Source organism: Salmo salar, chromosome ssa10, assembly GCF_905237065.1.
Source record: "Salmo salar chromosome ssa10, Ssal_v3.1, whole genome shotgun sequence".
Lineage (NCBI taxonomy): Eukaryota > Metazoa > Chordata > Actinopteri > Salmoniformes > Salmonidae > Salmo > Salmo salar.
Window position 1 is genome coordinate 120,259,833 of NC_059451.1, and position 27,013 is coordinate 120,286,845.

At 44.9% G+C, this 27,013-nt stretch overlaps 1 protein-coding gene across 1 annotated transcript in view; it reads left to right on the plus strand.

The window, feature by feature from the left end:
* LOC106561724 (potassium/sodium hyperpolarization-activated cyclic nucleotide-gated channel 3) overlaps window positions 1-25,274 on the plus strand; it is a 40,585-nt gene extending 15,311 nt beyond the window's left edge. Inside the window, exons 2-8 of the mRNA XM_045688569.1 lie at window positions 368-791; window positions 6,940-7,101; window positions 8,437-8,655; window positions 15,439-15,585; window positions 16,721-16,961; window positions 18,838-19,002; window positions 20,748-25,274. Of these exons, the coding sequence (XP_045544525.1) occupies window positions 368-791; window positions 6,940-7,101; window positions 8,437-8,655; window positions 15,439-15,585; window positions 16,721-16,961; window positions 18,838-19,002; window positions 20,748-22,453 (3,064 nt within the window). The 3' untranslated portion in view covers window positions 22,454-25,274. The remainder of the gene's footprint in view (window positions 1-367; window positions 792-6,939; window positions 7,102-8,436; window positions 8,656-15,438; window positions 15,586-16,720; window positions 16,962-18,837; window positions 19,003-20,747) is intronic.
* The last annotated feature ends 1,739 nt before the right edge of the window (window positions 25,275-27,013 follow it).

Sequence of the window (27,013 nt, forward strand, 5' to 3'; positions counted from 1 at the left end):
TGTTTGGTTCCCCACTGTTCCTACTAGGTTCTAAGATCTGTTTGGTTCCCCACTGTTCCTACTAGGTTCTAAGATCTGTTTGGTTCCCCACTGTTCCTACTAGGTTCTAAGATCTGTTTGGTTCCCCCACTGTTCCTACTAGGTTCTAAGATCTGTTTGGTTCCCCACTGTTCCTACTAGGTTCTAAGATCTGTTTGGTTCCCCACTGTTCCTACTAGGTTCTAAGATCTGTTTGGTTCCCCACTGTTCCTACTAGGTTCTAAGATCTGTTTGGTTCCCCACTGTTCCTACTAGGTTCTAAGATCTGTTTGGTTCCTCCCTGTTCCTCTCTCTAGGTTATATTGTTAAAGCTGTCTGTTCTCTCTAGGTTCTACTGGGATTTGATAATGCTGTTCCTCATGGTGGGGAACCTCATCATCATCCCTGTGGGCATCACCTTCTTCAAGGACGAGCACACTCCCCCCTGGATCGTCTTCAACGTCATCTCAGACACCTTGTTCCTCATCGACCTGGTCCTCAACTTCCGGACGGGCATCGTCAAGGAGGACAACACAGAGATCATCCTGGACCCACAGACCATCAAGATCAAGTATCTGAAGAGCTGGTTCATGGTGGACTTCATCTCCTCCATACCAGTAGATTACATCTTCCTCATCGTGGAGACCAGGATCGACTCAGACTTCTACAAGACGGCCCGGGCGCTGAGGATCGTGCGGTTTACGAAGATCTTGAGTTTGTTGAGGCTCCTGAGGCTGTCCAGACTCATTAGATATATACACCAGTGGGAGGAGGTGAGGAGGAGGTTAGGATGGTAGGAGGTGGGGAGGTAGGAGGTGTAAGGGAGGTAGGAAGAGGTAGGGAGGAGGTGGGGAGGTAGGAGGTGTAAGGGATGTAGGAGGTGTAAGGGAGGTAGGAGGAGGTGGGGAGGTAGGTGGTGTAAGGGCGGTAGGAGGAGATAGGGAGGAGGTGGGGAGGTAGGAGGTGTAAGGGAGGAGGTGGGGAGGTAGGGAGGAGGTGGGGAGGAGGAGTTGAGGCTCCTGAGGCTGTCCAGACTCATTAGATATGTACACCAGTGGGAGGAGGTGGGGAGGTAGGAGGTGGTAGGGAGGTAGGAGGAGGTAGGGAGGAGGTAGGGAGGTAGGAGGAGGTAGGGAGGTAGGAGGTAGTGAGGTAGGAGGAGGTAGAGAGGTAGAAGGAGGTAGGGAGGTGTGAGGTAGGGAGGAGGTAGGGAGGAGGTAGGGAGGTAGGGAGGAGGAGGTAGGGAGGTAGGGAAGTTGGAGGTAGTATGTAGGGAGGTAGGAGAAGGTAAGGAGAAAGGAGGTAGGGAAGTAGAAGGTTGGGAGGTAGGAGGAAGGGAGAAAGGAGGTAGGGAGGTAGGAAGAGGTACAGTAGAAGGTAGAAGGTAGGAGGTAGGAAGAGGTAGGAGGTAGGGAGGTAGGATGTAGGGAGGTAGGAAGAGGTAGGAGGTATGGAGTCAGGAGGCAGGGAGGTTGGTGGTAGGGAGGTATTAGGTAGGGTAGGAGGAGGTAGGGTGTAGGGAGGTAGGGAGAAGGGTGGTGGGGGATAGGAGGTAGAGGTAGGGAGAGAGAGAGAGAATTTCCTTTCATAAGAGGGTGAAAGTCTCTTAGTGTCCTGCCCCTCTCATGGGAGCACCAGGAGGTGGGGTTTGAAGAGCCCAGGAGGTGGGGTTTGAGGAGCCCAGGAGGTGGGGTTTGAGGAGCACCAGGAGGTGGGGTTTGAAGAGCCCAGGAGGTGGGGTTTGAGGAGCCCAGGAGGTGGGGTTTGAAGAGCCCAGGAGGTGGGGTTTGAGGAGCCCAGGAGGTGGGGTTTGAAGACCCCAGGAGGTGGGGCTTGAGGAGCCCAGGAGGTGGGGTTTGAAGAGCCCAGGAGGTGGGGTTTGAGGAGCCCAGGAGGTGGGGCTTGGGAACGATTGGGGCCAATTCCATTTAAACTCTGTCAACTCTGGAAGTAAACTGACATTCAAAAACCAATTTTCCTGAATTTGAATTTGAGTTGACTAATTCCTGAATGGACTGAATTAAACAGGAATTGACCCCAACCCTGTACAGGATGCAGTGATCTTCTACTCTCTTACTCTGAGTGTGAACCCCAGTCATCGTAACCACTCAACCATAGAGGAGGCTGTCCAGACTCATTAGGTATATACACCAGTGGGAGGAGGTGGGGAGGAGGTGAGGAGGAGGTTAGGATGGTAGGAGGTGGGGAGGTAGGAGGAGAGGATTGTGCGGTTTACGAAGATCTTGAGTTTGTTGAGGCTCCTGAGGCTGTCCAGACTCATTAGGTATATACACCAGTGGGAGGAGGTGGGGAGGAGGTGGGGAGGAGGTTAGGATGGTAGGAGGTGGGGAGGTAGGAGGAGAGGATTGTGCGGTTTACGAAGATCTTGAGTTTGTTGAGGCTCCTGAGGCTGTCCAGACTCATTAGGTATATACACCAGTGGGAGGAGGTGGGGAGGAGGTGAGTCCTCCCAATGTGCTGCTTTAAAGTTTCATCTACAGTACCTGATATTACATATTACTGGTTCAGAGGTTAATTATATGATGCTAGTTTAGATTCTCGATCTGTTACATTTGTATTAAGTGCGGATTTTAGTAATTGAGGTGTAATTGATTAAGCATCTGGTAACTCCATCCAATTAAACTCAAGGTGTGGGTTCATAAGTACCATAGACATCATGGACTTAAAGGTCCAATGGCAGCTGTATTTATCTCAATATTAAATCATTTCTGGGTAACAATTAGGTAGCTTTACGGTGATTTGTTTTTCATTAAAATGGTCAAAAAGAAACAAAATTAGCTTCTTAGCAAAGAGCAATTTCTCAAGCAAGAATTTAGCTTGGACTGTCTGGGAGGGGAAAACTGAAAATTAGTTGTTATTGGCAGAGAGGTTAGGAACTCTTTTCTTATTGGTCTGTTAACTAATTTACCGCATGGTGATGTCACCATGGAAAGCCAAAACTCCATCCCACCAAAACTGTAATTTCTGGATTTTTTTTAAAACAGCTTTTACGCTAAAAGGGCATTATCATAATTTTCACAATTTTCACGGTATTATTCCAACCTCGTAGAGTGTGGAAATATATATAAAATCCAGGAAAATCTCATTTTGTTTACACTGGGCCTTTAAATCCAATCATCATGCACGCACCCACTAACACACACTGACAGAGACACACACACACACTGACAGAGACACACACACTGACAGACACACACACTTGCCTTTGCTGGCTGCAGAGAAGAGGCTAGCAGTGTTCTCCGTGTGTTCTTTACCACTGGAAGGAAAGGGACTCAGATTAACAACCATGTGATGTGGTGTATGGGGAGAGGGACTCAGATTAACAACCATGTGATGTGGTGTATGGGGAGAGGGACTCAGATTAACAACCATGTGATGTGGTGTATGGGGAGAGGGACTCAGATTAACAACCATGTGATGTGGTGTATGGGGAGAGGGACTCAGATTAACAACCATGTGATGTGGTGTATGGGGAGAGGGACTCAGATTAACAACCATGTGATGTGGTGTATGGGGAGAGGGACTCAGATTAACAACCATGTGATGTGGTGTATGGGGAGAGGGACTCAGATTAACAACCATGTGATGTGGTGTATGGGGAGAGGGACTCAGATTAACAACCATGTGATGTGGTGTATGGGGAGAGGGACTCAGATTAACAACCATGTGATGTGGTGTATGGGGAAAGGGACTCAGATTAACAACCATGTGATGTGGTGTATGGGGAGAGATTAACAACCATGTGATGTGGTGTATGGGGAGAGATTAACAACCATGTGATGTGGTGTATGGGGAGAGCTAACAACCATGTGATGTGGTGTATGGGGAGAGATGAACAACCATGTGATGTGGTGTATGGGGAGAGCTAACAACCATGTGATGTGGTGTATGGGGAGAGATTAACAACCATGTGATGTGGTGTATGGGGAGAGCTAACAACCATGTGATGTGGTGTATGGGGAGAGGGACTCAGATTAACAACCATGTGATGTGGTGTATGGGGAGAGATTAACAACCATGTGATGTGGTGTATGGGGAGAGATTAACAACCATGTGATGTGGTGTATGGGGAGAGATTAACAACCATGTGATGTGGTGTATGGGGAGAGATTAACAACCATGTGATGTGGTGTATGGGGAGAGATTAACAACCATGTGATGTGGTGTATGGGGAGAGATTAACAACCATGTGATGTGGTGTATGGGGAGAGATTAACAACCATGTGATGTGGTGTATGGGGAAAGGGACTCAGATTAACAACCATGTGATGTGGTGTATGGGGAGAGATTAACAAGCATGTGATGTGGTGTATGGGGAGAGATTAACAACCATGTGATGTGGTGTATGGGGAGAGGGACTCAGATTAACAACCATGTGATGTGGTGTATGGGGAGAGTGACTCAGATTAACAACTATGTGATGTGGTGTATGGGGAGAGGGACTCAGATTAACAACTATGTGATGTGGTGTATGGGGAGAGGGACTCAGATTAAGAACCATGTGATGTGATGTATGGGGAAAGGGACTCAGATTAACAACCATGTGATGTGATGTATGGGGAAAGGGACTCAGATTAACAACCATGTGATGTGGTGTATGGGGAGAGGGACTCAGATTAACAACCATGTGATGTGGTGTATGGGGAGAGGGACTCAGATGAACAACCATGTGATGTGGTGTATGGGGAGAGGGACTCAGATTAACAACCATGTGATGTGGTGTATGGGGAGAGGGACTCAGATTAACAACCATGTGATGTGGTGTATGGGGAGAGGGATTCAGATTAACAACCATGTGATGTGGTGTATGGGGAGAGGGACTCAGATTAACAACCATGTGATGTGGTGTATGGGGAGAGGGACTCAGATTAACAACCATGTGATGTATGGGGAGAGGGACTCAGATTAACAACCATGTGATGTGGTGTATGGGGAGAGGGACTCAGATTAACAACCATGTGATGTATGGGGAGAGGGACTCAGATTAACAACCATGTGATGTGGTGTATGGGGAAAAGGACTCAGATTAACAACAATGTGATGTGATGTATGGGGTGAGGGACTCAGATTAACAACCATGTGATGTATGGGGAGAGGGACAGATTAACAACCATGTGATGTATGGGGAGAGGGACTCAGATTAACAACCATGTGATGTGGTCTATGTGGTGAGGGACTCAGATTGACAACCATGTGATGTGGTGTATGGGGAGAGGGACTCAGATTAACAAACATGTGATGTGATGTATGGGGAGAGGGACTCAGATTAATAACCATGTGATGTGGTGTATGGGTGAGAGGGACTCAGATTAACAACCATGTGATGTATGGGGAGAGGGACTCAGATTAACAACCATGTGATGTGGTCTATGGGGTGAGGGACTCAGATTAACAACCATGTGATGTATGGGGAAAGGGACTCAGATTAACAACCATGTGATGTGATGTATGGGGAGAGATTAACAACCATGTGATGTGGTGTATGGGGAGAGGGACTCAGATGAACAACCATGTGATGTATGGGGAGAGGGACTCAGATTAACAACCATGTGATGTATGGGGAGAGGGACTCAGATTAACAACCATGTGATGTGGTCTATGGGGAGAGGGACTCAGATTAACAACCATGTGATGTATGGGGAGAGGGACTCAGATTAACAACCATGTGATGTGGTGTATGGGGAGAGGGACTCAGATTAACAACCATGTGATGTATGGGGAGAGGGACTCAGATTAACAACCATGTGATGTATTGGGAGAGGGCCTCAGATTAACAACCATGTGATGTGGTGTATGGCGAGAGGGACTCAGATTAACAACCATGTGATGTGGTGTATGGGGAGAGGGACTCAGATTAACAGACTACAAATTAGGGCCTGGCCACATAGCACCTACGACACTTTTACTGCACGCACTACTACCTGATTACATCGCAATGGTGTTTAGTTGTGTTTAGTGGTGTTACGTGGTGTTTAGTAGTGTTTAGTAGTGTTTAGTAGTGTTTAGTGGTGTTTAGTGGTGTTTAGTAGTGTTTAGTAGTGTTTAGTGGTGTTTAGTAGTGTTTAGTGGTGTTTAGTAGTGTTTAGTGGTGTTTAGTAGTATTTAGTAGTGTTTAGTAATATTTAGTAATATTTAGTAGTGTTTAGTAGTATTTAGTGGGGGTTAGTGGTGTTTAGTAGTGTTTAGTGGTGTTTAGTGGTGTTAAGTGGTGTTTAGTGGTGTTAAGTGGTGTTGAGTAGTGTTGAGTAGTGTTTAGTGGTGTTTAGTGGGGGTTAGTGGTGTTTAGTAGTGTTTAGTGGTGTTTAGTAGTGTTTAGTGGTGTTTAGTGGTGTTTAGTGGGGGTTAGTGGTGTTTAGTGGTGTTTAGTGGTGTTTAGTGGGGGTTAGTGGTGTTTAGTAGTGTTTAGTGGTGTTTAGTGGTGTTTAGTGGTGTTTAGTAGTGTTTAGTGGTGTTTAGTAGTGTTTAGTGGTGTTTAGTGGTGTTTAGTAGTGTTTAGTGGTGTTTAGTGGTGTTTAGTAGTGTTTAGTAGTGTTTAGTGGTGTTTAGTAGTGTTTAGTGGTGTTTTGTGGTGTTTAGTAGTGTTTTGTGGTGTTTAGTGGTGTTTAGTGGTGTTTAGTGGTGTTTAGTGGTGTTTAATGTGTTTTATGGTGTCTAGTGGTGTTTAGTGGTGTTTAGTAGTGTTTAGTAGTGTTTAGTAGTGTTTAGTGGTGTTTAGTAGTATTTAGTAGTGTTTTGTGGTGTCTAGTGGTGTTTAGTGGTGTTTAATGTGTTTTGTGGTGTTTACACTGCTGGCGAATTAGAATAGAATGTCTAGTTACTTAGCTAGCTGCAGGTCCAGTAATGTTAGTTAATACCCCTCGCAAGGTGGACAATAAAGTTTTTCTAATTCTAATCTCCTAGGTTTTCCATATGACCTATGACCTGGCCAGTGCCATGGTGAGGATTGTGAACCTGATTGCTATGATGCTGCTGTTGTGTCACTGGGATGGGTGTCTGCAATTCCTGGTTCCCATGCTGCAGGAGTTCCCCTCTGACTGCTGGGTCACCAGAAACAAGATGGTGGTGAGTAGAACACACACACACACACACACACACACACACACACACACACCAGTTCCTGGTTCCTATGCTACAGGACTTCCCCTCTGACTGTTGGGTAATCAGAAACAAGATGGTGGTGAGCATTCCAAAAGTCCAGTGTTCCAAAAGTCCAGTGTTCCAAAAGTCCAGTGTTCCAAAGGTCTTACTTACATTCTTACCCCCTCAGGCCTTTAATTCATCCTGGAACATTAGGCAATCTGCACCATCTTTCCATCATGTCAATTCTACCCCTAGTGTCCAGTCTATCCCTAGTGTCCAGTCTACCCCTAGTGTCCATTCTACCCCTAGTGTCCAGTCTATCCCTAGTGTCCAGTCTATCCCTAGTGTCCAGTCTATCCCTAGTGTCCAGTCTACCCCTAGTGTCCAGTCTACCCCTAGTGTCCAGTCTTTCCCTAGTGTCCAGTCTACCCCTAGTGTCCAGTCTATCCCTAGTGTCCAGTCTATCCCTAGTGTCCAGTCTACCCCTAGTGTCCAGTCTATCCCTAGTGTCCATTCTACCCCTAGTGTCCAGTCTACCCCTAGTGTCCATTCTACCCCTAGTGTCCAGTCTATCCCTAGTGTCCATTCTACCCCTAGTGTCCAGTCTATCCCTAGTGTCCATTCTATCCCTAGTGTCCGGTCTACCCCTAGTGTCCGGTCTACCCCTAGTGTCCGGTCTATCCCTAGTGTCCGGTCTATCCCTAGTGTCCGGTCTACCCCTAGTGTCCGGTCTACCTCTAGTGTCCAGTCTACCCCTAGTGTCCATTCTATCCCTAGTGTCCAGTCTACCCCTAGTGTCCATTCTACCCCTAGTGTCCATTCTACCCCTAGTGTCCATTCTACCCCTAGTGTCCAGTCTACCCCTAGTGTCCGGTCTACCCCTAGTGTCCGGTCTACCCCTAGTGTCCGGTCTACCCTTAGTGTCCGGTCTATCCCTAGTGTCCATTCTACCCCTAGAGTCCAGTCTATCCCTAGTGTCCATTCTATCCCTAGTGTCCGGTCTACCCCTAGTGTCCGGTCTACCCCTAGTGTCCGGTCTACCCCTAGTGTCCGGTCTATCCCTAGTGTCCGGTCTACCCCTAGTGTCCGGTCTACCCCTAGTGTCCGGTCTACCCCTAGTGTCCGGTCTATCCCCAGTGTCCAGTCTACCCCTAGTGTCCGGTCTATCCCTAGTGTCCGGTCTATCCCTAGTGTCCGGTCTATCCCTATCCTCTGTCTCCTCCTCCTCCTCCTCATCTCTCATTCCTTTTCTTTCCTCTCACTCTTCTTTTAATCTCTCATTCTCCTTCTCTTCTCCTCTCTCCATCCCTCTTACAGAATGACACGTGGGGCCAGCAGTATTCCTATGCCCTGTTTAAGGCTATGAGTCACATGCTGTGTATCGGGTACGGTATGTACCCTCCTGTGGGCCTGGTAGATGTTTGGCTCACCATCCTCAGTATGATTGTGGGCGCCACCTGCTATGCCATGTTCGTAGGCCATGCTACCGCTCTGATCCAGTCACTGGACTCCTCCCGACGGCAGTACCAGGAGAAGGTGAGTGACTGCTGGACTCCGAGTCCGATGGTCTGGCCTTGCCTTCTCAGTAGTGAGTGAAGTGAGTGAAGTGAGTGAGTGAGTGAAGTGAATGAAGTGAGTGAGTGAAGTGAGTGAAGTGAGTGAAGTGAGTGAAGTGAAGTGAGTGAAGTGAAGTGAGTGAAGTGAGTGAAGTGAGTGAAGTGAGTGAAGTGAGTGAAGTGAGTGAGTGAAGTGAGTGAAGTGAAGTGAGTGAAGTGAGTGAAGTGAGTGAAGTGAGTGAGTGAAGTGAGTGAAGTGAGTGAAGTGAGTGAAGTGAGTGAGTGAAGTGAAGTGAGTGAAGTGAGTGAAGTGAGTGAGTGAAGTGAGTGAGTGAAGTGAGTGAGTGAAGTGAGTGAAGTGAGTGAGTGAGTGAAGTGAGTGAGTGAAGTGAGTGAAGTGAGTGAGTGAAGTGGTGAGTGAGTGAAGTGAGTGAGTGAAGTGAGTGAGTGAAGTGAGTGAGTGAAGTGAAGTGAGTGAAGTGAGTGAAGTGAGTGAGTGAAGTGAGTGAAGTGAGTGAGTGAAGTGAGTGAGTGAGTGAAGTGAGTGAAGTGAGTGAGTGAAGTGAGTGAAGTGAGTGAGTGAAGTGAGTGAGTGAAGTGAGTGAGTGAAGTGAGTGAAGTGAGTGAAGTGAAGTGAGTGAAGTGAGTGAGTGAAGTGAGTGAAGTGAGTGAAGTGAGTGAGTGAAGTGAGTGAAGTGAGTGAAGTGAGTGAGTGAGTGAAGTGAGTGAGTGAAGTGAGTGAGTGAAGTGAGTGAGTGAGTGAAGTGAGTGAGTGAGTGAAGTGAGTGAAGTGAGTGAAGTGAGTGAGTGAAGTGAGTGAAGTGAGTGAAGTGAGTGAAGTGAGTGAGTGAGTGAAGTGAAGTGAGTGAGTGAAGTGAGTGAAGTGAAGTGAGTGAAGTGAGTGAAGTGAAGTGAGTGAAGTGAGTGAAGTGAGTGAGTGAAGTGAGTGAAGTGAGTGAGTGAAGTGAGTGAGTGAGTGAAGTGAGTGAAGTGAGTGAGTGAAGTGAGTGAAGTGAGTGAGTGAAGTGAGTGAAGTGAGTGAAGTGAGTGAAGTGAGTGAGTGAAGTGAGTGAAGTGAGTGAGTGAAGTGAGTGAAGTGAAGTGAGTGAGTGAAGTGAGTGAAGTGAGTGAAGTGAGTGAAGTGAGTGAAGTGAAGTGAGTGAGTGAAGTGAGTGAAGTGAAGTGAGTGAAGTGAGTGAGTGAGTGAGTGAAGTGAGTGAGTGAAGTGAGTGAAGTGAGTGAAGTGAGTGAAGTGAGTGAGTGAAGTGAGTGAGTGAAGTGAGTGAAGTGAGTGAGTGAGTGAGAAATCTTACATATTCCACTTCTACTCTCCATAGGAAATGAATGGTGTGTTGAATTATCTGCAACTAGTGGACATACCCTCACTCTCCACACAGCTTTCACCATCTGATAGGATGGGCCTCAAATGGGCCCGTCCCAAAAGGCCATCTATTCCTTATATAGGACACCTTGGTAAATGTGATGGCCTACCTGCTGACTGCTAACAACCTTATTAATACAATGAGTCAGGGGGAGATGATTTCTGCATCAAGGGCAGTTTGTGGAGAGACAAAAATATGTAACTTTTTTCTGCTTATCTAAGCATACCTCATGAGCTGTCTGTATCCTTCTGATTGGTGGTTATTATATTAAAGAAAGTAAATATGCTTTTTCTGCATCTCTGCTTAAATCTGGGTAAAAGATTTAAAGTAACGTGAGTCTTATTCAGTACAATTTGTTATTGTTTGCTTTTCTAAAAACTAAACCAACCTTGGCAGCAAGGCATGCCAGATAAGATAGTTAGCTACTCTAACTTGATTGATAACCTGAAATGGTTTCTTGGTATCTGGTTATGAAGGTGGGAGATTGGGAACCTATCTTGGCTAGGTAATGACAACTTCATAGTATTACAGAGAAGAAACATTATAGTAAAAACATTTTTTAACAGGACAAATCTGAGGGGGGGGGGCACATGCCCCCTGTGCCTTCTATGAGCGTGACGCCTCTGCAGCCTCTTGTAGGATTATAAAGGACAATTAACTGTCAACCTATGAGAGCGATAGCCTTCCCTGTGGCTCAGTTGATAGAGCATGGTGTTTGCAACGCCAGGGTTGTGGGTTCGATTCCCACGGGGTGCCGGTACGGGAAGAAAAAAAGAAAAGAAAAAAGAAATGTATGTATTCACTACTGTAAGTCGCTCTGGATAAGAGCGTCTGCTAAATGACTAAAATGTAAATGATGAGCTGCTGCTATCTGGTTCACTGACTCATGAAATGTACTCAAACAAGCTCAATAAACAGTTTCATTTAATAGATAATATTACACACAAAAAAAAAAAAAAAATGATTACAATTTCATCTGTTAATAATCCCGATGAGATTTGAGATGGAAACGTGTAATCTATGGAGTCTCAGGATTACCAGTCTGCCGGAGGTTACTGCCATTACATACAACACGCAGCTTTTCTCCCCGTGTACCTGGGAATACTAAACTAGGTAAACTGTCTGAACATAACCTGGCAACCCCCTTTTCTCTCTGTCTACTACCCCCTAAACCATAAAACTGTTAAATAGTTAGTTAAATAACAACCTGGACTATCTGTAGTGACATCTTTTTTTTTGTTGCACTAACTCTTATGACTCATCACTTACACTGCCGCTACTGTTTATGGTCTGTCCTGTTACCTAGTTACTTTATCCAGTGACACATTTTTTTTATTTTTATTTTTTTGACTCTGTACTCCAGCCCTTTGGATTGATACAATGACTATGAGGTTAAAGTACAGACTGTCATCTTTAATGTGGGGTATTTTTCATCCCATATCGGGTGAACCGTTGAGAAATTACAGCCACTACAGTACATAGTTCCCCCCCCCATTTTAGGGGACGAAAAGTATTAGGACAAATTCATGTATATGTGTATTAAAGTAGTGAAAAGTTTAGTATTTGGTCCCATATTCCTAACACACAATGATTACATCAAGCTTGTTACTCTACACACTGGTTGGATGCAGTTAGTTTGTTTTGGTTGTTTCAGATCATTTTGTACCCAAAATAAATTAATGCTAAATAATGTATTATGTCATTTTGGAGTCTCCTTTTATTCTAAATAACAATATAATGTTTCTAAACACTTCTACATAAATGTGGATGCTACCATAATTACGGATATTCCTGAACGAATCGTGGATAATGACGAGTGAGAAAGTTAGACGCACAAATATCATAACCCCAAGACATGCTAACCTCTCACCATTACAATAACAGGGGAGGTTAGCATTTTATATCATAACTCCAAGACATGCTAACCTCTCACCATTACAATAACAGGGGAGGTTAGCATTTTATATCATAACCCCAAGACATGCTAACCTCTCACCATTACAATAACAGGGGAGGTTAGAATTTTATATCATAACCCCAAGACATGCTAACCTCTCACCATTACAATAACAGGGGAGGTTAGCATTTTATATCATACCACCAAGACATGCTAACCTCTCACCATTACAATAACAGGGGATGTTAGCATTTTATATCATACCCCCAAGACATGCTAACCTCTCACCATTACAATAACAGGGGAGGTTAGCATTTTATATCATAACCCCAAGACATGATAACCTCTCACCATTACAATAACAGGGGAGGTTAGCATTTTATATCATAACCCCAAGACATGCTAACCTCTCACCATTACAATAACGGGGGAGGTTAGCATTTTATATCATAACCCCAAGACATGCTAACCTCTCACCATTACAATAACGGGGGAGGTTAGCATTTTATATCATAACTCCAAGACATGCTAACCTGTCACCATTACAATAACGGGGGAGGTTAGCATTTTATATCATAACCCCAAGACATGCTAACCTCTCACCATTACAATAACAGGGGAGGTTAGCATTTTATATCATAACCCCAAGACATGCTAACCTCTCACCATTACAATAACGGAGGAGGTTAGCATTTTATATCATAACCCCAAGACATGCTAACCTCTCACCATTACAATAACAGGGGAGGTTAGCATTTTATATCATAACCCCAAGACATGCTAACCTCTCACCATTACAATAACAGGGGAGGTTAGCATTTTATATCATAACCCCAAGACATGCTAACCTCTCACCATTACAATAACAGGGGAGGTTAGCATTTTATATCATAACCCCAAGACATGCTAACCTCTCACCATTACAATAACAAGGGAGGTTAGCATTTTATATCATAACCCCAAGACATGCTAACCTCTCACCATTACAATAACAGGGGAGGTTAGCATGTTATCATACCCCCAAGAAATGCTAACCTCTCACCATTACAATAACAGGGGAGGTTAGCATTTGGGGTGGCGGGGGCATGATATTTGTGCCTCTGTAACTTTCTCACTCATCATTATTCACGATTCATGTGTGTATGACGAGCTATGAATATGAGACAAAATCCTACACTTTTGACTAGTTTAGTATAAGTGAATTTGTCCCAATACTTTTGGTCCCATAAAATGGGGGGACTATGTACAAAAAAATTGCTGTAATTTTCCAAACGGTTCACCCGATATGGATGAAAATACCCTCACAATAAAGCTGCCAGTCTGCACTGTCCAAATCATTGTGTCATTTCTAAATCCAAAGTGCTGGAGTACAGAGCCAAAACAACAAAACATTTGTCTCTGTACCAATACGTCAATTATGTCATACCCCTGCACATTGACTCAGTACTGGTACCCCGTGTATATATCCAAGTTATTACCTCGTACCCCTGCACATGGACTCAGTACTGGTACCCCGTGTATATATCCAAGTTATTACCTCGTACCCCTGCACATTGACTCAGTACTGATACCCTGTATATATATCCAAGTTATTACCTCATACCCCTGTATATTGACTCAGTACTGGTACCCTGTGTATATATCCAAGTTATTACCTCATACCCCTGCACATTGCCTCAGTACTGGTACCCTGTGTATATATCCAAGTTATTACCTCATACCCCTGCACATTGACTCAGTACTGGTACCCTGTGTATATATCCAAGTTATTACCTCATACCCCTGCACATTGACTCAGTACTGGTACCCTGTGTATATATCCAAGTTATTACCTCATACCCTTGCACATTGACTCAGTACTGGTACCCTGTGTATATATCCAAGTTATTACCTCATACCCCTGCACATTGACTCAGTACTGATACCCTGTATATATATCCAAGTTATTACCTCATACCCCTGCACATTGACTCAGTACTGGTACCCTGTGTATATATCCAAGTTATTACCTCATACCCCTGCACATTGACTCAGTACTGGTACCCTGTGTATATATCCAAGTTATTACCTCATACCCCTGTACATTGACTCAGTACTGGTACCCTGTGTATATATCCAAGTTATTACCTCATACCCCTGCACATTGACTCAGTACTGGTACTCTGTATATATAGTCAAGTTATTACCTCATACCCCTGCACATTGACTCAGTACTGGTACCCTGTGTATATATCCAAGTTATTACCTCGTACCCCTGCACATTGACTCAGTACTGGTACCCTGTGTATATATCCAAGTTATTACCTCATACCCCTGTATATTGACTCAGTACTGGTACCCTGTGTATATATCCAAGTTATTACCTCGTACCCCTGCACATTGACTCAGTACTGGTACCCTGTGTATATATCCAAGTTATTACCTCATACCCCTGCACATTGACTCAGTACTGATACCCTGTATATATATCCAAGTTATTACCTCATACCCCTGCACATTGACTCAGTACTGGTACCCTGTGTATATATCCAAGTTATTACCTCATACCCCTGCACATTGACTCAGTACTGGTACCCTGTGTATATATCCAAGTTATTACCTCATACCCCTGTACATTGACTCAGTACTGGTACCCTGTATATATATCCAAGTTATTACCTCATACCCCTGCACATTGACTCAGTACTGGTACCCTGTGTATATATCCAAGTTATTACCTCGTACCCCTGCACATTGACTCAGTACTGGTACCCTGTGTTTATATCCAAGTTATTACCTCATACCCCTGCACATTGACTCAGTACTGGTACCCTGTATATATAGTCAAGTTATTACCTCATACCCCTGTATATTGACTCAGTACTGGTACCCTGTATATATAGTCAAGTTATTACCTCATACCCCTGCACATTGACTCAGTACTGGTACCCTGTATATATAGTCAAGTTATTACCTCATACCCCTGCACATTGACTCAGTACTGGTACCCTGTGTATATATCCAAGTTATTACCTCGTACCCCTGCACATTGACTCAGTACTGGTACCCTGTGTATATATCCAAGTTATTACCTCGTACCCCTGCACATTGACTCAGTACTGGTACCCTGTGTTTATAGTCAAGTTATTACCTCATACCCCTGTATATTGACTCAGTACTGGTACTCTGTATATATAGTCAAGTTATTACCTCATACCCCTGCACATTGACTCAGTACTGGTACCCTGTATATATAGTCAAGTTATTGTTTCTCATTGTGTATTTATTCCTTGTGTTATTATTTTTCTATATGTTTCTCTCTGCGTTGTTGGGAAGGGCCCATCAGTCAGCATTTCCCTGTTAGTCTACACCTGTTGTTTACCAGTCATGTGACAAATACAATTTGATTTGATTGAATTGATTTGAGTATAAACAGGTGGAGCAGTACATGCCTTTTAATTAATCAATCAATGAATCAACTAATCAATTATATTTGTGTCTACAGTATAAACAGGTGGAGCAGTACATGTCCTTCCACAAGCTTCCTGCCGGCATGCGGCAGAGGGTCCATGACTACTACGAACATCGCTTCCAGGGCAAGATGTTTGACGAGGAGAGCATTATGGGGGAGCTGAACGAACCGCTCAGAGAGGTCTCTCTCGTGTGTGTGTGTGTGTGTGTGTGTGTGTGTGTGTGTGTGTGTGTGTGTGTGTGTGTGTGTGTGTGTGTGTGTGTGTGTGTGTGTGTGTGTGTGTGTGTGTGTGTGTGTGTGTGTGTGTGTGTGTGTGTGTGTGTGTGTGTGTGTGTGTGTGTTAATAATAACCTTCGCTGGTTCTGGCACAATCACGGCTTAATCTCCATCATCTCAATGACGGAGTCCCAAATGTCACACTATTCCCTTTCTAGCCCACAGGGCTCTGGTATGTAGTGCACTACAGTATGTAGAGGATAGGGTTCCATTTGGGACTCAACCCCTATGACTCCCCTATGATAGGACACATTCTGACTTTGTTGAGGGACGTTTCTGTTCAATATTCTGTGTAGCGACCATTATGTGATTACTTAGCTGTCGCCTGTAGACTACTCTAACGTTGTGTCCCAAATGGCACCCTCGTCCCTATTTAGTGCCCTACTTTTGATCAGGGACCATTAGGGCTGGTCAAAAGGGAGTGCACTACGTAGGGAATAGGGTGCCATTTGGGACAGGATCTATGTTTGCTGCAAATAAGGGACATAGTGTATTTTACCTTTATTTAACTAGGCAAGTCAGTTAAGAACAAATTCTTATTTACAATGACGGCCTAGGAACAGTGGGTTAACTGCCTTGTTCAGTGGCAGAACGACAGATTTTTACCTTGTCAGCTCAGGGATTCGATTTTGCAACCTTTTGGTTACTAGTCCAACGCTCTAACCACTAGGCTATCTACCTACAAAATGTGTATCATGATACCACTAGTGTAAACAATGATTGAATTGTAATGTAGCCTAATAAATGTCTAAATGTGGCCACGCTTGATGTTCGTCACAAAGTTCATCGTTATGCTATTGGAATACTATGAACGTGGGATTGTTTTTGTGTTTATATTGAAGATCTGACAAGATCTGATATATACCCATAGATCTCTGTTCATACGTCTCTTAGAAGTGTCATAGGAGCCCCTACAAAATGTTTATCATGATACCTCTAAGTACCTTGCTAGTGTCCTGAATCTTATTCTCCTTACAGAATACGTTTTGTGTTCTTAAAACATAGTTTTATTCTATTCCATGATTTCTGTCTTTTGCAGGAGATCGTCAACTTCAACTGTCGTAAGCTGGTGGCTTCAATGCCTCTGTTCGCCAACGCCGACCCCAACTTTGTGACGTCAACGTTGACCAAGCTGCGCTTTGAGGTGTTCCAGCCCATGGATAACGTGGTTATGGAAGGGACCGTCGGCAGAAAGATGTACTTCATCCAACACGGGGTGGTCCGCGTCATCGCCAAGGGCAACAAAGAGACCAAGCTGTCTGACGGGTCCTATTTTGGAGGTAGGAAAGATATCACAGAGCCTCTGTTACAATATCCACACTGACATACTACTAACAATGAAACAATTTGTATATTTATTTATCCTTTATATAATAACTAGGCAAGTCAGTTAAGAACAAACTCTTATTTACAATGACGGCCTACACCGGCCAAACCCAGACGACGCTGGGCCAATTGTGCGCCGCTCTATGGGACTCCCGATCACAGCCGGTTGTGATATAGCCCGGAATCGAACCAGGTACTTCTTGCACTGAGATGCAGTGTGTTAGACCGCTGCACCACTCGGGAGCCCCATCAGTGGTGTAGTGATAAGACAGAAGGTGGATAAATACTGATCATCATTCGTGTTGAGTAAAGTAAGGTTCCCTATACTTTCAATGCATTTTTCCTCAAAAGGTGGGTAAACGCACGCTCAAAATAAAAAAGGTTTGTAAATGGCGTTTACGAGCGTTTACCCTCCACTACACCACTGGAAACAATGTACTGTAATTACGTAGCTTTGGGATGGTGAGTATTTGAAGTTTGAAGTGTATTTGCCATGTGAAATGAATATATTTTGGGATCTTACTCATTGGAGATCTCACAATAAAAACAAAAGAAAACACAATAAAAACACCATTAAAACAATAAAACACAATAAAAACACAATAAAACACAATAAAAACACAATTAACAATTAAAACAATAAAAACACAATTTAAACAATAAAAACACAATTAAAACACTAAAAACACAATTAAAACACTAAAAACACAAACACAATAAAAAACACAATTAAAACACAATTAAAACACAATTAAAACACAATAAAAATCCAATTAAAACAATAAAAACACAATAAAACAGCAAAAAATATAGAAAAGTTTGAATGTGGACTGTGTCAATACCTGCCCTTGGGGGGCCCCCCCCCCCCATCGTTCTGGGATATTTGTTTGATTTATTTATGGAATTTATTTGACAGAGACATTGCCATTAATCAATATTTCAGTGTTCACTTAATATCACTGTTAATGTACCGGTGTTAGCCAAATAGGCAAATTTAGCTACATTTGGGCCATAGTTCCTGGGGATGGGGAGTGGAAATAGGATGGTGTCAATATGGAGCCCCAGGGGACCTCACATGGGTGCTGAAGTTTCGGGGGAGATTCCCAGGGATGTTCTTCTCCAAACATTATCCATTGATTCATTAGATTAATTTATATGACTCTGTGTTACAGACAAGACAATAAATTATACAAATCATCTCACAAAGGGCTTTGGATTTAGTTGGGGTTTTGCTTTGTGGTCTTAGTCCTTCTGTAGTGGGGTTTTCCCGTTGTTACCACTGTGTCTATTAACACAAACCGAAAACCGAAGACAGATAGATAGATAGACAGACAGACAGACAGACAGACAGACAGACAGACAGACAGACAGACTAAAATGGAGGTCGGGTTGTTTTATTTGCTGATCTGACTGGCGATAGAAGGACCAGATGAGATCAGAACAAAACTCTAAGCTCTAAAATGCCATTAAGTGCTCCATCTGTGGAGTTAGTCCAGAAAACACTGCTCCTTTTTCTGTTTTATCGACTTATATTGATGATATGATCATTTATTCTGACTCTCTGTCCTCTGGTGCATAACAGTACATGGGGATCAACACACACAGATCTGTTTCATAGTGAGAATATCAGCCATTTTGTAACAGTTTGTTTTTAGAAATAAAATATTCTTACTGTGTAATGTGTTTCCCTTTTACAAAGAAATAGGGCATGATAGTGCTCCTCTCCTCAATATCCAAAATATAATTCTCTGAAATAGGTTTAATATTTCATGTACAGGTGGTCGGTTGACAATCTATTCTATAACTGAATAATTCTTGTGTTCCCTGCAGAGATCTGCCTGCTGACTCGAGGCAGAAGAACGGCCAGTGTTCGCGCTGAGACGTACTGCCGTCTGTACTCTCTGTCTGTGGATAACTTTAACGAGGTCCTGGAGGAGTACCCCATGATGAGACGGGCCTTCGAGACCGTCGCTCTGGACCGGCTGGACCGCATAGGTGACAACTTACAGAGGAGCCATTAACCTGGGATTGGTTTCCCAAAGCCTTCGTAGCTACAGTAGTATGATATTCCTCTCAACAACCTCTCCACAACCTAACACAATTTGTAAAAATGAGGCATATTGCTGTTCTACCAAAGTGTGAGTTTGTGTCAGCGAGAGAAATAACATGCTATATCAACAACAACGACTTTAGAAATCTCGCTGTGCCGGTCGCTGTGCCGGTCGCTGTGCCGCTCGCTGTGCCGGTCGCTGTGCCGGTCCTAGAGCAGCTCTACTGCACTATACGTTATATATGTACTGTTCTTCATGCATGTTAATTATAACCTGGAAGGATTTGAACTGGCTGAATATGTGAAAAGAAAGAGTGAGAATTAAATTTAGGCAAGCCGATGGTGATATCTTATGTCAGCACATTTGACTGTTTTATTTTCAGAAGGGGAGAGAGATCTCGTTTCCCTGAGGTGAAAGCATTGTGGTAAAAAGGCCCTCATTTAGCTGTGGTTTAATGGATGACAGGCAGGGGCCTTAGAACCAAGGCCTCTCTCTCATTCTGGTTCTCTCTAATTCTGATTCTCTCTCATTCTGGTTCTCTCTCATTCTGGTTCTCTCTAATTCTGTTTCTCTCTAATTCTGTTTCTCTCTCATTCTGTTTCTCTCTAATTCTGGTTCTCTCTAATTCTGTTTCTCTCTAATTCTGGTTCTCTCTAATTCTGGTTCTCTCTAATTCTGGTTCTCTCTAATTCTGGTTCCCTCTAATTCTGTTTCTCTCTAATTTTGATTCTCTCTAATTCTGGTTCTCTCTAATTCTGGTTCTCTCTAATTCTGGTTCTCTCTAATTCTGGTTCTCTCTAATTCTGTTTCTCTCTAATTCTGTTTCTCTCTAATTCTGGTTCTCTCTAATTCTGGTTCTCTCTAATTCTGTTTCTCTCTAATTCTGTTTCTCTCTAATTCTGGTTCTCTCTAATTCTGGTTCTCTCTAATTCTGGTTCTCTTTAATTCTGTTTTTCTTTAATTCTGTTTCTCTCTAATTCTGTTTTGGTACAATTCTGTTTCTCTTTAATTCAGTTTTTCTCTAATTCTGTTTCTCTCCAATTCTGGTTCTCTCTCATTCTGGTTCTCTCTCATTCTGGTTCCCTCTAATTCTGTTTCTCTCTAATTCTGGTTCTCTCTAATTCTGTTTTGGTACAATTCTGTTTCTCTCTAATTCTGTTTCTCTCTAATTCTGTTTCTCTTTAATTCAGTTTTTCTCTAATTCTGTTTCTCTCCAATTCTGTTTCTCTCTCATTCTGGTTCTCTCTCATTCTGGTTCCCTCTAATTCTGGTTCTCTCTAATTCTGTTTCTCTCTAATTCTGTTTCTCTTTAATTCAGTTTTTCTCTAATTCTGTTTCTCTCCAATTCTGTTTCTCTCTCGTTCTGGTTCTCTCTCATTCTGGTTCTCTCTAATTCTGGTTCTCTCTAATTCTGGTTCTCTCTCATTCTGGTTCTCTCTCATTCTGGTTCCCTCTAATTCTGATTCTCTCTAATTCTGGTTCTCTCTCATTCTGGTTCTCTCTAATTCTGGTTCTCTCTCATTCTGGTTCTCTCTAATTCTGGTTCTCTCTAATTCTGTTTCTCTCTCATTCTGTTTCTCTCTAATTCTGGTTCTCTCTAATTCTGAATGAAATATGACAGCCACACCCAACGATGACTGCAACAGGTACACATACTAATCTCTCTCTCATTGACTTTCTTCTCTACAGGAAAGAGGAACTCTGTGCTCCAACACAAAGTCACCCAGAACTCAGGAGCTGTGAACCTCCTGGAGAACGCGATCATCCAGACGATCGTACAGCAAGACCGGGACATGGCCATCCAGAGCAACATCTCTCCCCTGTCCCTGGATCCCGACGCCCCATCCCTCACCTCCACCCCGGGGGTCATCTGGGCTCCCCTGGTCCAGGGCCCCCTCCAGGCCGCTGCAGCCACCACCTCCCTGGCTCTGGCCTTCTCCCACTCCCAGCTCCACGCCCAGCTCCCTCCGATCCTCTTTCACCGTCCGCTCTCTGTCTCCGAGTCGTTCAAGGATCCTAGAGGCCACCGTCTGCAGAGGGGCATGTTTGTGGGCGTGTCCAGTGGCGGTGGCTCCAGGGCTGCATCTCCAGGCGGTTCTGTGAAGTTCTGTTCTGGAGTGGACACTCCGATATTAGTCTCGCTCCGGGCGCAGCATTTAGTCTCCACAGCCTCCTCCATTTATCCTCTGTCACCTATGACCTCCATGTACCAGCCCACCTCCTCCATCGCCTCCACCGACTTCCAGGCTCAGCCCAGCAGAGCCTCTTCCCTCCCCCTGGGCCAGGCCTCCATCCGGGAGTATCCACCCTCCTCCTCCTCCTCGTCCACCTCCTCCTGCATGGCCCAGCTCCAGCACCACAACCCCAACGGCCCACCAGGGACCCACCAGCAGGAGGCATCAGGGAGGCCCACCATGGCCACGCCGAGATTCCCAGCCCACTCAGCCCCCTCTGGTTCCACCTTAAGCCCTCTCATCTGTAGCTCTGTCAGCCCCATCCTGAGCCAGCTACAGAACTCTCACCCTCACACTACCAGCGCTCAGCAGCATGTCAAAATGGGACCTGGTCATCAGGAGAGAGCAGGTCACCTCCTCCTCCCCCACTGCCCCTACACGACCACAAGCCCTAGCAACCCCACCCAGCACCACAGCTCCAGTGGGTTTCTATCTACATCTATCCCAGAACAGGCCAGCGTTGGAGGTGTTGGAGTCCCATCCTCCCTGGTGCATCACAGTCTGGCAGGCCTCCACCCCAGCCTCCTCCCACAGGTTGTCCCAGAGCACTCTGCCCATTCTTCCCACTTTGCCCTGGCCTCGCTGGCTCAGTACGGGTCAGGGGACGGCTCCCCGGCCTGTACCCCACCGGTAACACCCAGCCCCACCATCCAGAGCCCGCTGACAGGCAGGACGGTGCTTCAGCACCACAGCCAGCTCCACAGCCAGCTCCACAGCCAGCTCCACAGCCAACCCTCCAGCGCCAATGGTTCTCACAGCTACCTCACCCCACAGACATCATGTCCTCCCCAGGTAGATGGGAGAGGGCAGAGGGCAGAGTCCCTGGTGGATCTCTTCACACAGGATGTCAGGACTATCTCCACTGTTTCCACCTCGGGCTCACACGGCTATCTACCCCAGGAAGGGGCTCTCTCCATACCGTCTTTTTCCATACCTTCAGGGGGGCTTGGTTCCTCTCTTCCCATGGTGGGTGGTAGCAGTAATAAATGGTACAGCCCCATCCCAGGGCACGCCACTCCTCTGAGTCACTACACTCCCACGGGATCTGAACCTCCAACTGCCGTGAGCCAAGAAGCACCGAAGTCTTGGCATCCCAACCCCAGTCGTCCTGTTCCGTCCGAGGCAGAGTACACAGTCTCCAATCTCCCTTCCAACTTATGAGGTTTTAAAACACCTTCCTGCGATGCCTGAACTATGGGGAAATTGTCTTCGCTATTGGCATTGTGTTTTTTTAATCGCTAGTGTAGGTTTTATATTATTCAAGGAGGGAGTGCGTATCTATATTGCAGGAAAAAGGATAAAGATGTATTTTTAATGCAGTGTGAATGAACAGAGTGACTTCCCAGCGGGCGAAACCAGTTCTGGTTGTAAACGATTGGTAATGATGTCATTTCAACCAGTTTTGCCCGCTGGATTAAGTATTTTTCTACAGTACAGTGCTACTACTGTACTATGTTGAATGTGGAGGTACTGTACCAGTATGGATTGTTGGATAATATTAAACCACAAGAAAGTATATTGACCAATTTCCGATCACATAAAATATATATTCTAGCCTATATCCTCACGTTGTAATTTGTGTTAAAGTATTTGTTAAACATGCATATTTATCTAACCTTTGACCCTATAGAGATTATAACACCAAAAATATTGACATTTTTTTATATTATTATATTTTCTTAGTGTATTGTGGTTCCTGCTTCACTTCCAGTTGTGGAAGTGTGGAGAACGTGAGGCCACCCAAAGTAAAGAACAATGACTGAACTGCACTTTTGTCATTTCAGAGATTAACTGAAAAATGATGATGGTATGTCTTCCAATATTTTGTTTCAGACGGATCCTTGTGTATGTTTTCTAAGAATATATGTGTACATTCTGTATACATTTTTAACTAGCCTAGATATCTAACATAATATCTCATCAAAAGACATGAATATATGTTTTTGACAAGTGACTGTGGATTTTAAAGTAAACCGTTTGGAAATTAATCATTGGGGTTTGGATGAAAGAAATACAGTAATCCTTGTGAGAATACAGTAAATCTTGTGAGAATACAGTAAATCTTGTGAATACAGTAAGCCTTGTGAGAATACAGTAAATATTGTGAGAATACAGCAAGCCTTGTGAGAATACAGTGAGGAAAAAAGTTGCATTTAAAAAATAAGTAATTCAGCTTTGGCCTGTCTGTCTGTCATATTTCCTGCAAGGCACCTCCTCTGCTGACACTACACACACACACACACACACACACACACACACACACACACAGAGACAGACAGACAGACAGACAGACAGACAGACAGACAGACAGACAGACAGACAGACAGACAGACAGACAGACAGACAGACAGACAGACAGACAGACAGACAGACAGACAGACAGACAGACAGACAGACAGACAGACAGACAGACAGACAGACAATTGAACAACTTCTGCCATTGTAGCCACAGAATGATAACCTTGTTTCCCCTATGGGATGATAAAGGTACAGAGATTATACAGAGGTACATCTGAGGTCTGTGTGTGGACTGGTTGGAATGACTCGACGCAGTAATCTTTGTCTTTGTGTGGGTATACAGACACTACAGTCAGAGGAACAGTGAATTGAATTACAGCTCTTTGTCCATAACAACAGTGGACAGATGGGCAACAGAGACGTTCGCTAGACTTAAACACAAGATAAACAGGAGATAGAGGTGTGTTCAAAAGGCACCAAACAGAAGAGAACCGACTGAAACAGGGAGGGACTATCTGGACTTGTCCAATAAGAAAGGCTCATTTTTGTTTTCTGTTGCAAAAATGCTTTTAAAATGTTCTATTGTGTGACCTAATGAACAAGACTCAGGTTTGGATACACAAGGGACTCTATTCAGTCTGGTTCGCTGATAGAAATGTAATTTTTAAATTCCGATTGCGTCGATATATGCAGCGTTTACCTTGAATGCGGGAACATGGCCTCTAAAATTCAATCGCAGCTGTAAACGCTGAATTTTCCGCGATACGGAATTGAATAGAGCCCAAGGTCTGTGAATAGTGTCACCACCGGACAGTTAAATGTCTGAGAGACAACGATGCACTGAGTTTGACCTGACGATTATGTTTTTATTGCACCAATCAAAAGGGTCAGAAGTTATTACTTTGAAAACAGAGATAATCAACTCCTGGGTGTAATTTTTCTGTATATTTTCCTTTTTGTTTTTCGTTGTTTTATGATTTAAGATTATCTAGTCATTATTATTATATTATATTTTAACACCTGTTGACAAACTGCTGCTACATATTGTCATGTATTTCCATACAAGGTTTAATATCCCCTTATCCAGTTATAGAAATGATTGTTCTGGTCTTCTTGACGACGTTCTCTAAATCATGTTGTCCACAGACATAGGAATGAGACGTCTGTTGAATTGATCATGAATGATCAATGATTAACTCTTATTTTGAAAAGGTTACTTTTATTCTAAAAAGGTCAACAAACCCAGGCCTCTAGATTTCACCCAGTATCTCCATATCGATTCATCCTGTTATTTGTGTATATAATTACATATGTTTATGTTTGACTATTTTATTTATCTGACCTCTGACCTGTTTGTCTGACCTGTTATCTGATCTCTGACCTGGGCGAATATTAAACAGATCACAAGGTCATGCCCTTGAGAATCCAATCCAAACACCTCAGTTGCCTGGTTACTGGGGGTCCCTGGGGGTCCCTGGGAGCCTGAGCTGGCAGGTGGGGGCAGGTGTACACACACAGTCCTGTAGTGACTCTCTGACTGACCCTATAGGCAGGGATATAAATAACATCAGTCACTACTCAGTCACTGGACCTGATACTGGTGGTGGATCAACCTTCCATTACTATCCCTCTCCACTCCTTACCTCCGTCCTACCCCTCTCCACTCCTCTCCTCCGTTCTACCCCTCTCCACTCCTTTCCTCCGTCCTACCCCTCTCCACTCCTCTCCTCTGTTCTACCCCTCTCCTCTCCACTCCTTTCCTCCGTCCTACCCCTCTCAACTCCTCTCCTCCGTCCTACCCCTCTCCACTCCTCTCCTCCGTCCTACCCCTCTCCACTCCTCTCCTCCGTCCTACCCCTCTCCACTCCTCTCCTCCGTCCTACCCCTCTCCACTCCTCTCCTCCATCCTACCCCTCTCCACTCCTCTCCTCCGGTCTACCCCTCTCCACTCCTCTCCTCCATCCTACCCCTCTCCTCTCCACTCCTTTCCTCCGTCCTACCCCTCTCCACTCCTCTCCTCCGTCCTACCCCTCTCCACTCCTTTCCTCCGTCCTACCCCTCTCCACTCCTCTCCTCCGTCCTACCCCTCTCCACTCCTCTCCTCCGTCCTACCCCTCTCCACTCCTCTCCTCCGTCCTACCCCTCCCCACTCCTTTCCTCCGTCCTACCCCTCTCCACTCCTCTCCTCCGTCCTACCCCTCTCCACTCCTCTCCTCCGTCCTACCCCTCTCAACTCCTCTCCTCTCCTCTGTCCTACCCCTCCCCACTCCTCTCCTCCGTCCTACCCCTCTCTACTCCTCTCCTCTGTCCTACCCCTCTCCACTCCTCTCCTCCATCCTACCCCTCTCCACTCCTCTCCTCTGTCCTACTCCTCTCCTCCATCCTACCCCTCTCCTCTCCACTCTTCTCCTCCGTCCTACCCCTCTCCACTCCTCTCCTCCGTCCTACCCCTCTCCACTCCTTTCCTCCGTCCTACCCCTCTCCACTCCTCTCCTCCATCCTACCCCTCTCCTCTCCACTCCTCTGTCCTACCCCTCTCCTCTCCACTCCTCTGTCCTACCCCTCTCCACTCCTCTCCTCGGGCCTACTCCACTCCACTCCTGTCCTCTATCCTACCCCACTCCTCTCCTCCATTCTACCCCTCTCCACTCCTCTCCTCCGTCCTACCCCTCTCCACTCCTCTCCTCCGTCCTACCCCTCTCCACTCCTCTTCTCCATCCTACTCCACTCCTCTCCTCCGTCCTACTCCTCTCCACTCCTCCATCCTACCCCTCTCCATTCCTCTCCTCTCCTCCGTCCTACCCCTCTCCTCTCCTCCGTCCTACCCCTCTCCACTCTTCTCCTCCGTCCTACCCCTCTCCACTCCATTCCACTCCTCTCCTACTACCCCTCGCCACTCCTCTCCTCTGTCCTACCCCTCTCCACTCCTCTCCTCCGTCCTACCCCTCTCCACTCCTCTCCTCCGTCCTACCCCTCTCCACCCCTCTCCACTCCTGTCCTCCGTCCTACCCCTCTCCCCGTCCTACCCCTTTCCACTCCTTTCCTCTATCCTACCCATCTCCTCTCCCCCCATCCTACCCCTCTCCACTACAACAGAGGCGCCGCGTAGATTTGGATTGAATATCAGATCAGGTCAAAGCCTAGTTAGTAAAGCTACAATCTGGAATTCATTATATTATATTCAAATGTAGATGATTCCCATCCTGATCCCAGATTGTACCTTTAAGATGGAGGCGTTAATGTGTTACTGTGTGTTTTATTTCATAAATATGTATTTAATTTTTTCTCCATTTTGATCCTTTTGACTTCCCCGTACCGTATGATTCCATGATGACCAATGGTAAACAAATTGATATATATATTTTTTGAATAATGTTGAATTGGATGTAATAATAAAATCACATTTCTGGTGAACGACTAGTATCTGTCTTTGATGTTGTGATTCTCTGTATGAATATGAGCAGTGGGTTGGTACGGTGTGAG